The 13,715-nt window shown below is 30.3% G+C and overlaps 2 protein-coding genes across 2 annotated transcripts; one reads left to right on the forward strand and one right to left on the reverse strand.

The window, feature by feature from the left end:
- Positions 1-2,370: 2,370 nt before the first annotated feature.
- Positions 2,371-3,945, forward strand: LOC129292082 (uncharacterized protein At4g19900-like). Its single transcript, XM_054929601.1, has 2 exons — positions 2,371-3,276; positions 3,394-3,945. Exons 1-2 carry the CDS (start codon positions 2,409-2,411, stop codon positions 3,474-3,476), a joined length of 951 nt encoding a protein of 316 aa, XP_054785576.1. The 5' UTR covers positions 2,371-2,408; the 3' UTR covers positions 3,477-3,945.
- Positions 3,946-7,960: 4,015 nt separating this feature from the next.
- Positions 7,961-9,678, reverse strand: LOC129293056 (tetraketide alpha-pyrone reductase 1). The gene is made up of 6 exons (XM_054930858.1): positions 9,516-9,678; positions 9,255-9,424; positions 8,970-9,158; positions 8,713-8,875; positions 8,444-8,636; positions 7,961-8,329 (listed from the first exon to the last, which is right to left on the reverse strand). Exons 1-6 carry the CDS (start codon positions 9,676-9,678, stop codon positions 8,167-8,169), a joined length of 1,041 nt encoding a protein of 346 aa, XP_054786833.1. The 3' UTR covers positions 7,961-8,166.
- Positions 9,679-13,715: the final 4,037 nt, after the last annotated feature.

The raw sequence follows: 13,715 nt of genomic DNA on the forward strand, positions 1-13,715 counted from the left end.
TTCAAGGAGCATTTGATAGCGTAAACTATTAGATAATTTAAAATAAATTATGAACTTTTAGAAATGGAGTATCAATAACCTGCTATTAACTTTAACTGACAGATGTTATGTGGAGCTCACAATGACATATAACATGACATATCAGCATGATAAAGGTGTAAATTTAGTCAAATTATTTTTCAAAAAACACTAGATAGCTTATATTATAAAAAAAGGGACCATCCAACATTTTGTCCTCAATTTTGACTAAATATTATTTATTTTCATGCTTATAAGGCCTATAAAGTATTAATTTTTTCAATCTTCTTGCTTTCATTCTCAATTTCAGCTTAAGAAGAAGAGGTTTAAAGAGTTCTTATCTGAAGACATTCACAAAGACGACACTAACAAAGTAAAAAAAATAATTCGTGACTAAATTATGTTAGGATCAAGCTTTTTTCATGCATAGTAAAATCAAGCTTCTACTTCATTGACATCATTCTTGTGAATGTCTTCATATAAGAACTCATTAAACCTCTTCTTTTGGAGTTTATATTGTGAATGAAGGCAAGAAGATTGAAGAGATTAATGCTTTGTGAACCTCATAAATATGAAAATAAATAGTGTTTGGTCAAAATTGAGGGGAAAGTGTTAGATGATCCTTTTTTATAATAGACGCTACTCAACGCTCCTCAAAAAGTAATTTATGGCTAAATTTGCATCTTTACTATGCTGACGTGTTGTACCCATGTTGTGCCATGTGTTATTGAGAGCTCCACATAACGTCCGTTAGCTAAAGTTAATGGCTAGCTATTGATGCTCTATTTTTAAAAATTCGTGATTTATTTTATATCATCTAATAGTTTGGGCTATCAAATGCTCCTTGAAAAATAGTTTGTGAATAAATCTGTTACTCTACTCTTTTTTAAATTACCCTTCATAATTTATACTAATAAGAAATAATTAATATATGTTTATGTTGATTAATATAAAGCATTTTGGTCTACTTTTTTTATTTTTAAACATAATTATTACAGTTAATTGACTTTTGTAAACTGTGTAATATAATTTTTTTCTTTTATACTTACTCCATTAAAAAATATAGGATATTTTTTAAAGAGTTTGATGCTAAAAATGTAAAGCATTTTTAGTATTTTAAGGTATACCTATTGCCTTTTTCTCAAAAATGCCCCTATTGATAATGACTATATATTTACTATAGGGTGTTTAATAAAGGTAAATATGAAAAGATGTGATTAGTTTAAAAGTAAGTAACTACTTTATTGAAGGGTGAGATTCGATTAAAAATGCCTCATATTTTTTAATGAAGTGAGTATATCTTTGAATTAATGGCTGGGTCCTACTCTTGCCATGGTTTTTTTAGCAGTTTAGTTATATGTGTAGTTTTGGTTTTATAATCTAGTATCTGTGTTAAAAAAAAAAACATGGGAAATGTTGCTTTTTGTTTGTGAGAAATTAATTTTCCCCCAATTGTTATAATTTCATCTAAAGTGTATTCCAGATAGCCATGTCTATTGTCTCCAAGTCTTTCCATTCCGGACTCCAGAAATACGGAAGGCTACTACTATTCACGGTGGAAATATCAATGAGTGCTCATTTGCCTTAAATATTAATAATGACTCATGGCCAAATGGGAAAATGACAAAATGTTAACTGTGAATCAATTATTATTTTGTCACAACTAATTATTATTTTAGATTATCTTCTAATTTAATGCATCATTATTTTTTATTAATTTAAGATAGTTTAAAAGATTAGATATTTTAACACATTATCTGTTAAATATAAAAATATTTTGTTGAGAGGTTTTTTGATCATTTGCTAATCCTTTTTCTTGATGAATTCATTATTTCTACCAAATATCTGAATAAAAATTATTCATATTTCCTATCACATTAACTAAAAATGATTGCAATGCTCCAATTTCACCAATTTCATTCCTTCTTTGATTTCCAATTTTACATTCTATTCTATTAAAAATCTTTTCACCAACCAAAGGTAGAAGAAGAAGAGATCCAATTTTTGTGAATAAAATGCTCCTGCATTGCAGCGCTTGGCAACTCCGCCACTGTTTGACGGCATGAAATATTCCTTGGACCTATTCATGCGCGGAACGGTGGTGACTTTTTTTATTTCTTTCGTTATACATACATACATATATATATATACACATACATATATATGTATATGTATATATTTTTCCAGGTAAAATATAATTTTCATTCAAAATTAATTTTCAGGTTAAATAAAAAAATTAATTTATTTTTAAAACAACATATCTTTATCCTCTTGACGTATTTCATTCAAAATTTAACAATATAGTCACCAAGTCACTAACATTTAAGCATTCCTCCTCCTCCTCCTCCTCCTCCAAGCTTTCATTTTTACCTGTCACGTAAAGCCCTAAAATGTTGGGAAATCTTCGATCCCGGCGTCGTCCTCCTTATGGCACGTATATTTGTGCGGCCGTTTCGTCCATTCTTCTCATGCTTTCGGTGTCTTTCTTGTACACTAGCCTTTCTCACTCCCATCCTCATTTCCATACCCACCTCTACCACCGTACCTCCAGAGCCTCGCTTCACTCCGTCAACTGTGACTCTCTCCTATCGGATTCTGTCGATGACAACATCTCCGGCACCGAAGACAAGATCGACGCCCTCGACGTCATTGAAGAACAACAGGAAGATGACGATTTGAAGAATATCGAATTCGAAGAAGAAGATGAGCCGTTCGAGCAAATCAAGGTTTCTGGGCATTTCTTTGATCATTTGAGCGGGGTTATTCGGAGGGTATATGACAAACGTTCGATTGAGGCATGGGAAGATACTCAGGCTGGGTTTTTTGTGGGAGCCGGGGTTGAGGATCGGAGCAAGGCAGCGTTTGGCTCCGACGATGTACCGGTGGACGATCTGGTGAGGAGAAAAGCGACTCAGGTGTCGGGGATTGAGGATGCGCTGTTGTTGAAGGTGGGCAAGAGGGTTTCGCCGTTAAGGGAAGGCTGGGGTGATTGGTTCGACAAGAAAGCTGATTTCCTGAGGAAGGACAAGATGTTGAAGTCGAATTTTGAGGGTTTGAATCCTGTGCACAATCCGATTCTGCAAGACCCAGATGGAGTGGGTGTGACTGGGTTGACAAAAGGTGATCGCATTTTCCAGAAATCACTTATAGATGATTTCAAGAAAGTCCCATTTCCATATCTCGGCTCCACAGAGACCCGAGATTCGTCCAAGATGCAAGGAAAGGAGGCTAAAGTAGAAGAATGCGATAGCAAGACAGGTAATGTTGGTTGAGTGATAGTGTGTAAGTAAATATAACATCAAAACAAGTAGCAAGACCTAGCAGCTAGAAGACTAACACAGTGAACATATTGATGCTTTGTTACTTTGGCTGTAGGAGGTAAGATGTTCCCAGTGGACGACACTGATGTTGGAAAATGCATCCCTAAAATTAGCGAAAAAGCTCAAGAACATCGGTGACTGTGCCAGCTAAAACGAAAAGTGAGAGTATTGTCGCTGAAAGAAGACATGGCAACCGAGTTCTGATAGTTATTGTCAAAGAAGTTGATCATATACTTCAATACCAAGGAAAGGAAATGGTGCCGCAAAGGACATTCAAGAGTAGGAAGGATCGTGTTCTTGAAGCAGTATAGTGTTGCGGAATTGACAGAAACGACGTTGAACCTGCACTTCTTTCAATCAATTTCTCTTATAGATGCAGTTAGAAATTGAGTTTCACCCTCTGATGTCCATGCATTTGTAGTTTACCATAGCATGATCTTTGTCTTTGTCTGTCTGTGAGAAGGATATCTGGCTCACTCCTTTCACATGTGCCCTCTATCGAAGTAACTCAATACCCCCTTGATGTATTCATGTCTTTGAAGGAGGAGTAATACAAAACAACATCATTGGACATGAAACTCACGTTCCTTGTTCATAGTACATTAGAAGTTATGATGTTATTCTCAGATATAATTCTTTCCATTTCAATATATTTGTATTATATAATTTGTTCGATGACAACTTATAAGTAATAAAATATATTGCCGCATGGCTTTTAGTTCTCATGGGATTATATGATTGATTAGGAACTAGATTTATAGCCTTTGCCATGATAATGTTTTAGCTTTTAAGAATAAAAATAAATATAAATATTAAAAAATTATTTTAATATTCTTCTAGTAAAATATATTATTTTTTTCCGTTATTTTATCTTAATAATAAATTTTTTTTATTTTTAAAATTTATATTAATCTCTTTTAAAATTAATAATTACAAGTTACAAAATACAAATATGTCTTCAAATTTTAAGTTTTTATTTTTATCTATTTAATTATTAGTTGACAGCTAAGTCTCATATGTTAGACTAAAATACCAATCTTGATATAGTCATTTAATTTTTTTATTTTAAATTTATTAGTTATGCAAACTAATTTATTTGGTATTTATTTAAAAAATTAAACACATACTACATCTTTTTTAAAAAATATAAGACATTTTTAAATGAGTCTTACTCCTAATAAAATAGTTACTTGTCTTTAAAATAACACCATCTTTCTATATTTATCATTTAATTGAATGTTTTACTCTAAAAAAAATATAAAATAATTTGGCTAAATTATACATTACTCTTCTGAACTTTGTCTCGTATATACATAACTTTTTTAACCTTTAAAACTTTATAATGAATCCCCCTCAACTCTTATATTTATACAAATAACTCTATATGATTAATTTTATACATTAATTATCTACATATAACTTAAAGTTTAAAAAGGTTATCCATATATCAATTAAAGTTTGGAAGTTTAATGCACACAAAAATAAAGTTTATGAGGCATATAATTAATGGTTAGGGGATTATTTACATAAATCTGACAACTCAAAGAGGTTTATTATTAAGTTTTAAAGATTAAAGAGGTTATTTATACATGGTTCAAAGTTTAGGGGGGTTGTATGTAATTTAACCAAATAATTTATTCACTAGGGACACTTTTTTTTAAAAAAGGTAATGATTACACCTTCAAACATTAAAAATATACTATATTTTTTAACATGTAACCCCTAAAAGATAATTGCTAAACATGTTTATGCAAAAAAAATTAATGGACTGAAAGATAAATTAGGCAATATAATTTATATTTATTTTTATTTAAATTTTATAATTTTGGTAAAATATTTTTAAATTATTGTCATAATTAATTGTTAAAAGTTTTTTTGTGGTAAAAAATTGTTGAAGTTCCTTAAATTAGGAAGCAAAGATAGACAAATAGATTATGAGAGTAAATTAATAATTTAAATTTTTCAACATAAGTAAAAAATAAATTAAATATTTTAGAATATTTAGCATAATATTCCTAATCATATTGAAAATGAGACTAAAGTAAAAGTTTTAAAAATAAAGAAGAATTTTTTATAATTCTAATAAAACAAAGGGATGCCAATGTATTTTACTCTATAATTTATCAATTTGTGAAAATTAAAATATAAAGCGTATTTTATTTTAAAATTTTTTATGTTTGTACATATTAAAAATATAAATAATAATTTATTTTATTTTAAAATGTATTGTCCCATGCAAGTTAAAATTCAAGGAACAACAACATTTTTTTTTTGTTTCTTAAGATATCACCACATCCAGCAAGTATGAAACTAAAATTTTAATAGGATGATATCCCTAAAGAATTGCTTCTATTTTACAATAAACTACTTTTATACATATTAAAAAAATAATATTGTTTTTTAAAATTTCACACCTCCCGTAATTTAAAATATAATCTAATTTGTTCTTTTTCAAAATGTATTGTCCAATGTATCACTTTAAGAAAAATAAAATATATACTATAATGAATCTACTATAATTTATATGATAATATTATTTATAAATCATAATTATAATGGCTCTAAATCAAGAAAATAATATAATCCATATTTTAATACTATTTATCAATCATACTTACAAGCATTACAAGTAGCACAATAACTATTAAGAAAAGATTAGGTGTGCAATGAAAGATAAATTTATTAATATTATAGCCCTTACTTTTTTTGCTCAGACTTGAGGTACATAATTATATCAATATTTTTCATAGGTATTCAAACCACAATCAAATTTTACATACATAATGGATTTTTATACCTTATGCATTTAAAGAATATAAAAAAACTTATTATATATATGCTCACACAAACTATTTTAATTTATTACCCTATATTAATAATAAATATATAAAAAATTATTTTTATCTAAATCATGTTATCCCATATAAATTTTATTATATATCTAACACTTATTATTTTTACTAAAAATCTTATGTTCACTTATAATTTTTACTATGGATCTTATATGATCTTTAAAATATAAAAATCTTATTACTTTTTACAAATGAAAATTTATATGGAAAATGTTTTTCATCCTAAGTAAATAAATTTTATTAATTAAATTATAGGTCCCACAATTCTTTTTTTAAACCAATGGTAATTTTGCATATCTAACAACTATTATTTTATTAAAATTTTTATATTCATCACCAATTTTTTCATGAATTTTACATGATTTCTTAAAATATAAAAATCTTATTTTTTTTACACCTTAGTTAAATTTTTCAAAATTTATAAATGTAGATCCCACTTACATGTTCTAATGGTAGGTCTCACACACTCTTTTTTTTAAACCACACTACTCTAATTTTTTTAAAATTAAGTTTATTAAAATCTTTCATTCTCTCCATTCCTCTTAGAGCCACAATTCATACCAAACTTAAAATATTTAAACATATAAAAAATTTATAGCGGAGCACAAGTCTTGACACTTCTAGCATTTAAATTTATTTAGACTTTTTTAACTATCTCAAATTATTAAAAATTATTTTATTTTATTTTTCTTTTTATTGAGTCCATAAACTAGGTCTTTGAATATTTTTTAGACCAATTTATATATTTAATTTTTAAAAAATTTATAAAATAAACACATTTAAATAATAACAATTATTTTTTAGTAATTTAAATAATTTTTATACGACATTTATATTTGAATAGGGGTATTTTAATATAATACGCGTGACTTAATGGTCAATTAATAGTTAGGTAGATGAAAATAAAATTTTAAAAATAGAAGGGAGGTTTATATTTTATAACTATTCATACTAAAAAAATGTTCATATAGTTTTCAAAAAATAGAGGAGACGTATCATTAATTAAAATAAAAATAGATAAAATATTTTACTCATTTGTAATTATAAATATCATATTAACAGTTTATTTTTTATAGGTCCCACATGTACCTCTTTTACCATAAGGCCCACATTATTCTTTATCTTTTTTATTATATCATATTAAAAAAATTAACAATTAAAAAGTATAAAAAATAAAAAGCCGGATGGATACTGTAAATCTATATTACCAATCGATGACATTTACAATATATTGTGGATGTAGATTGTAGATGTAGATGTATGTACAGCTTGTTGGATTGACAATATAATCAATTATTGGGGCTAAATAATCAATTTTTAGAAAAATTATTCGAACAGCCAAAAAGTATGATAATTGATTATTGAGCCAAGATTACGTTCTAAAATAAGTTTTAAGAGATTACTTATATATTTAATTTTATTTTTAAATAATATATTTTACTTCTAAAATAAAGTTTAACAGATTTAATAATATTAAATACAACTTCATCAATAATTTAATTTTAAAAAGCCATGTACTTTATGATAATTTGTACGGCTGAAATCAATTTCAATATCCAAATAAATTAAATTATAATATATTCAATTATAATTAAAATTAATCATATTAATCAATTATTTTTTTAATTAATTATAACCAATTGAAATCCTAAAAGGGCCTGTAGTAGTTAATGGGGAAAGGTAAAGCGTTTTACTTGACGTAAAGAAAAGAAGAAGGTTCACGCTTGTTCCGCAAATATCAATACGCATGTAACTGATGATACTGTCAGATAAAAATAATACTTGCCCACCATCATAAGTGCGAGGCGGATAATCAGATTTTGTATGATATGTGTGTAAGCGGATGTAATTGGTTAAAATGAGGTGAAAGAAAATCAAGTAACACATTATTTCAATACCATTCAAGTTGGGGTGTATGCTAAGAATCCATTGTGAGATGGTGTGAATAATGCTCGATGGCAAGTTGAAAGTGTTGATCATGATGTTGATGCCATGGAGGGGCGGGGAGGAAGATGGCCCTGTTGCTCAAGCGACAGAACGCAATCGTCAAACATTTCCTCGACAGTCTTGAACTCGAATCCTAAATTTCTTATCTTGGACGTGTCGAGTTCATAGTAGGGTCTATCGAGTTTCTTAAACCTGAAAATCCAACAAAACCATCAATCATATTAGCATATTATAATTAATCACGAGACATGAGAATCAGCAACAGAATAATAACAAAAGCAACATGTCTAGCATATACAGACGAGCCTTGTGGGGATGGGGAGCCAAGGAAAGCGGACTGCAAGCAGAGAAGTTAACTCGTGGTTATCCAACACAGTGGAGCTGCAAAGGTATCGACCAGAGGCTGCTTCATTCTCGTAAACCAAGATATGGCAAAGTGCCACGTCATCAATATGAACGTATCCCATCCTTCCATGCCATCCGAATTTCTCAGTTTCCCCTGCACATCAGATAATCACTCGTTTAAATTATTTTTCTGACAACAGACACACACACACACACACACAGTGTAGTACCTTGGAGCAAGCCGAGGACATCAGATGCTGTGGAACATAATTGTGGAGGCAAGCTAGGTCCAATAATGAATGATGGCAGCACTGTCACCAAATGGATCCCATTGTCCCTGCAGAAATCCCATGCTGCTCTCTCTGCCAGTGTCTTTGACAATGCGTACCATAGCTTTTTGCCGCAGCATGTACGCGCAATGAATGAAAAGTGATGGAAAAGCAGGAGCCGGAGCCAAGTAAATGAATATATAGAGATAGATAGGCACCTGAAGTTTCTCGCACAGTTGGGTGGAGCTCCAGGATGAGTCATCGAGAGGAATGCTGGAATCGAAATCATCTCTCACCCTCAAGGCTGAAGAAGATGAAGTCAAAACCAGGCGCCGAAGTGACTGGTTCTTTCGACATGAACGTAGCACATTAAGAGTTCCTTCCACTGCTGGCTTCAATATCTCTTCCTTTTTCATCACAGACGCGTACAGCCGGATATATATGTCGAGTCAGAATAGGTATCATGCATATATATCATACATACATAGATGTGATAATGGTACCTTGGGATCTGAGGAAGGTTTGAGGACAGGAGAGGCAGTGTGGAAGACGCCGGAGCATCCCATGATTGAATGGTCGAAGCTGCCTTCTACCATCAAATCAGCTTTCACGAGGCGCAGATTCTCCTTTGCCCCTTCCAGCCTCCATAAATGTTGTAATTTCGTCTCATTTCCTACACGTGCGTAATTAACAGCACCGCAAGTTAATTAAACAGAAACTGATCAGAAACGAAGGTACGTACGTGTATGTATGTATATAGGAACCTAAATCTCTGACAGTTGCAGTGACGTGATAGCCAGACGAAAGAAGTCGTTTAATGAGCCAAGAAGCCAGAAAGCCAGAAGCCCCAGTCACGCACACTCTGCCTTTGAATTCCCCATCACTCCCTGAAGAAGCAAGAGCCATGTCTTCCTCAATAAACACCATCTTTTTACTTGCATCTATATATATACCCCATTTTTTCCACATTCATTATAAATGGATGCTTGCATGCATGCATGTGCTCTCGTCTCCTCACAAGTCCTTGATGACCAAACTAGATCGACCTTTGTCATCCCCAAACGTACGCGCATGGGATCCATGACTTAACCACCTAGCTTCATGAACACGGCTTACATGTTAGCGGACGATCATTAAAATACAACTATGATTAATAATATCAGTTTGCATTTTAAAAGAAAAATGCTGCATGCATGAAATGTAAATATTGGAACGTTGCAATAATTTCCTAAAATTAATACTCGCCTTGCGCTGCAATTCGCTTTTTGACACCCATTTTTAAACATGGCAGAATAACGAGTAACCCAAAATTGTATTTTTTAGACTTTAGGCCTAACAACATTGCAATCATTCCTCTTGTTAGACCATGCTTGACGGAGTTGGTTTTCCTCTTCTACAGAAGAGAGCAGAGGAGGGATTATTGTAGATCTGAATTGTTAAATTGGATTTAGTTATTTAAATTTAATAATTTTTAAAAGTATAAATTTAATTTAAACAGTTTAGATTTGCAATGTTGGAGTGGCGGAGGGAAAAAGTAATGGAGAGAAAATCATCCGATGCATGATGGGGTTGATCATATTTACATGATTAATGATATGGGGTAATTGTCTAGACTATGCGTCTCTAATGTGCTCTTCTCTAATACCCCTGTAATGTCCCAACTTTTTAATTTTGTTTCTCATTTCTTTCTTGAATTATTAGCTTCTACATAAAATAAAAGAAATTTAAATATCTTGATGTCCCAAAATAATAAATATTTGTATTTGTTATGATTTTTCAAAAATAAAGGATGTATTTGTGACTTTTCCTTTTGAAAATCATAACAAATACAAATTTTTATCATTTTAGGATATTAAGATATTCAAATATCTTTTATTTTATATAGAAGTTAATAATTAAAAAATAAAATTTAAAATTTAAAATTTAAAATATTATAAAAAGTATTAGAAAAGGATACATTTGAATGCCTACCCTTAATTATACGTTAACAATGATTACTTGTATATATGGTCAGAAAGCGACTAAACACTAACAATAGTTTTAGACTGACCTTGTTAGGCCCAATGCGACCTAATCATTGAGCCTATCATGATGAAGTCCAAAGGCAACAATCAGTATTAAAGTGATTCATATGAAATTTTATCTTAGTATTTGTGTTATTTGTTTTTTTTTTTGGTGTTATTTCATAAGGCCGTACCGACAAAATAAATTAAGGAACATTCCTGTAAATAACTGGGAAAAAGAAATTGTTGATGGAGAACAAAGGGCAGTTCTCTTCCGCTAAGTTATTATACTTACGGAAGAGCCATGTTGATTAGTTAATTAAGGAATATTAACAAAAAAGGATTTAATAATTGATTAGTTACGTTAATTATATACTCAATAATTTTGTGAAGGTTCTTTTAGGGTACATTTTAATATTTGCATCGATTTGATTATGTTGTTGCAATTAAATAAAACGCTTAACTGTTGCTAAATGCAAAGCTTAAGAAATCCATTTTTGTTTTCTTTGTCCAAGTTCAATTGCAATAGGTCATGAATGGTCTCGTTTCTTCCACTATTTATAGCGTTTGGTTCTTGGTTCTTCCCCCCCCCCCCCAACAAAAGGATGAAAGGTCAAATACTATAAATATTAAAAGAGTATTAGATGTACAATAAAAAGTCATAGATTATAGTAAATATTATAGCGTTTGGTTCTCGATTCAACTCAAACAATGGAACAGTGTGTTGGAATCGAAAGCCAACATATATATTTGGTCATGTTGGTCCCCTCTATATATAATTAAATGCAAGCAAGACATGGTTGGTAATGCACGACAACCTGTAAAAGGAAACCTCTTTATTTCAAACACGAAGCATCATCAGGGATCACACGGCATATGACAGTTAACTTTTCCTCTGTTTATAGATTTCATGTATAAATTATATTACATTGCATAGGGGAAATCTAATTTATTATCATGAAATACATCATCTTTAAAAATAATATATCTTTATTATATTATATGCAATGCAAGTATGCAACCCCTTATCATACTTAAAAGAAAATTGCTAAAGGATAAAACTGAAGGAAATTAATTAATAGCCCATCATTTTATACAAGTGATATTAAAAGAGACGGTCAATTTTTTTTTTAGAAAATAATTTATACGTATAAGACCGGATGGAATGTCATTTAGATTTTTAAATGATATTAAATGACTGGATGGAGTCAGACTTTCATTTATTTCTAATTTTTTTATAAAGATATAACATAGATGAATAATTGACGAAAGAGCAGTGAGACAAAAATGGGCGGCCACTTAAATTATCTTGACTGCTGAAGGTGAGAAACGTGGATGGAGCTGTGGCCTTGACACATTGCCTTTTTGATTTTACCCAAAAAGGAAGCGATCGGCATCAAAGACGGGAGATGATGCGTGCGCATTAAAATACTGAAGACACGTTTCGACTTTTGATTGGCTCATTCATGAAGACGTGTCGTCGAACCACTGGAGTGAAATAAACACGACAGAACAATTCGGCTGACCTGATGTATACCGGCCGAGAGGCCCCGGAAATTTAAAATAATAATAACAATAATTTATTAATAAAATTACCCCTCATTATTTTACTTCTCAATTTAAAAAAAAAAGAATTTAAATTGTATTTAATTGGTTTCATTGATATTTAATTTTAAAAAAAATCGTGTAAAATGTAACCGAGTAGTAGTATTAAGGGGAGAGAAATAATTGAATCTCGCCGTCTCATTATTAATTCCTTCTATTTCAGGTTAGGAATAGATGGTGTCGAATGTCAAGCTCTACAATGCATTAATTCCACAGTCGATAGGCATGGAAATCAACTAATATCATATCGCATTCTACAAAAACAACTGGGGAGAAAAACTTAAGCTACTTCCATTTTTAATTTCTTATGCTCATCCTCTAACTCGTTTACATATATATTCGAAATACTTAAAGTGCAAAAAAAAAAACAGTTATTTGATTAAATTTCATCAATGTTTGAATCTCAACACTTCACGCCTTGTCACTGAATTATGTACTATACACCAACAAAACATATATACTTAGTTTTTTTTTTTTTATTGTCAGAACTTTGGAGTTCTCTTTTTATAATAAAACTTTGGAATTATAACATTGGGTTCACTGGCTATCCATTTATCAATCTAGAATGAAGTTCTTACTTCTTGAACACAAGTTTTAGTTTGCCAAAGAATAAGTTGATTTACAAATTAATAGAACTAAGTTGAGAACATTCAAATATTTATTTTAAAATTTTATATGCTAAAACTTCAATATAAAATTCTTAATAAATTCCAAATTATATAAGTTTCCTCAAAAATTATTTTTTAAATCATTCGGCAGCCTCAGCTTGATCAAATTCACAAGTTTTAGTGTGCCTAATGGTGTGACTTGTTATAAACTTTTCAATTTCATAAATCCAGATGTTAAGCTGCATCAAGTGAGGATTTTGAGCGTGCATGCGAATCAACAAGTGGATCTCTGTGTATCTGTATGGTGACTTCCTAGAATGATGTGCATTGTGTGTAGGCAACAAATTTAACTGTTAATTATACGTAGTTTCAGTACTTCTATGCAAGGACTTTCATGCCATTCGAGTACTTGACACTGATGCGTGGTGAGATCCTCCCGCACATGCTGCATCCTTTTGCCACACGGTGAGGAATTATAAAGTGAATTTAGATTCCACGAGTAATCTAAATTTATTTATTCAATTAATATCTTAATTATAATCATTAGATTTCATAAATATTTAAAAATTAATATATATTTTCTTCTAAAAGTTCAAAACAATTTTTACAATCAAAACAATATCCAAATATGTTGTCTCCTTCTAAAATTTAAAATTGAGTACTTTTTGAATATTATATTATGAAATTTCTTACAACCGTTCAACTAAAATTAAATAATTATTATCATATTTATTGAACCGGTAAAATT

Source organism: Prosopis cineraria, unplaced genomic scaffold, assembly GCF_029017545.1.
Source record: "Prosopis cineraria cultivar Desert tree isolate PC_DT_omini unplaced genomic scaffold, ASM2901754v1 PC14, whole genome shotgun sequence".
Classification (NCBI taxonomy): Eukaryota; Viridiplantae; Streptophyta; class Magnoliopsida; order Fabales; family Fabaceae; genus Prosopis; species Prosopis cineraria.

What these genes read in the sequence shown, in the direction of transcription:
- LOC129293056 (XM_054930858.1), bottom strand. Translation starts at nt 9,678, where the DNA reads ATGGTGTTTATTGAGGAAGACATGGCTCTTGCTTCTTCAGGGAGTGAT. An exon ending in TGTCCTCGGCTTGCTCCAAG is followed by an intron (nt 8,637 to 8,712) that starts GTACTACACTGT and finishes TCTGATGTGCAG; the next exon opens with GGGAAACTGAGAAATTCGGA. An exon ending in TGGCTCCCCATCCCCACAAG is followed by an intron (nt 8,330 to 8,443) that starts GCTCGTCTGTAT and finishes TTGGATTTTCAG; the next exon opens with GTTTAAGAAACTCGATAGAC.
- LOC129292082 (XM_054929601.1), top strand. Translation starts at nt 2,409, where the DNA reads ATGTTGGGAAATCTTCGATCCCGGCGTCGTCCTCCTTATGGCACGTAT. An exon ending in AGAATGCGATAGCAAGACAG is followed by an intron (nt 3,277 to 3,393) that starts GTAATGTTGGTT and finishes CTTTGGCTGTAG; the next exon opens with GAGGTAAGATGTTCCCAGTG.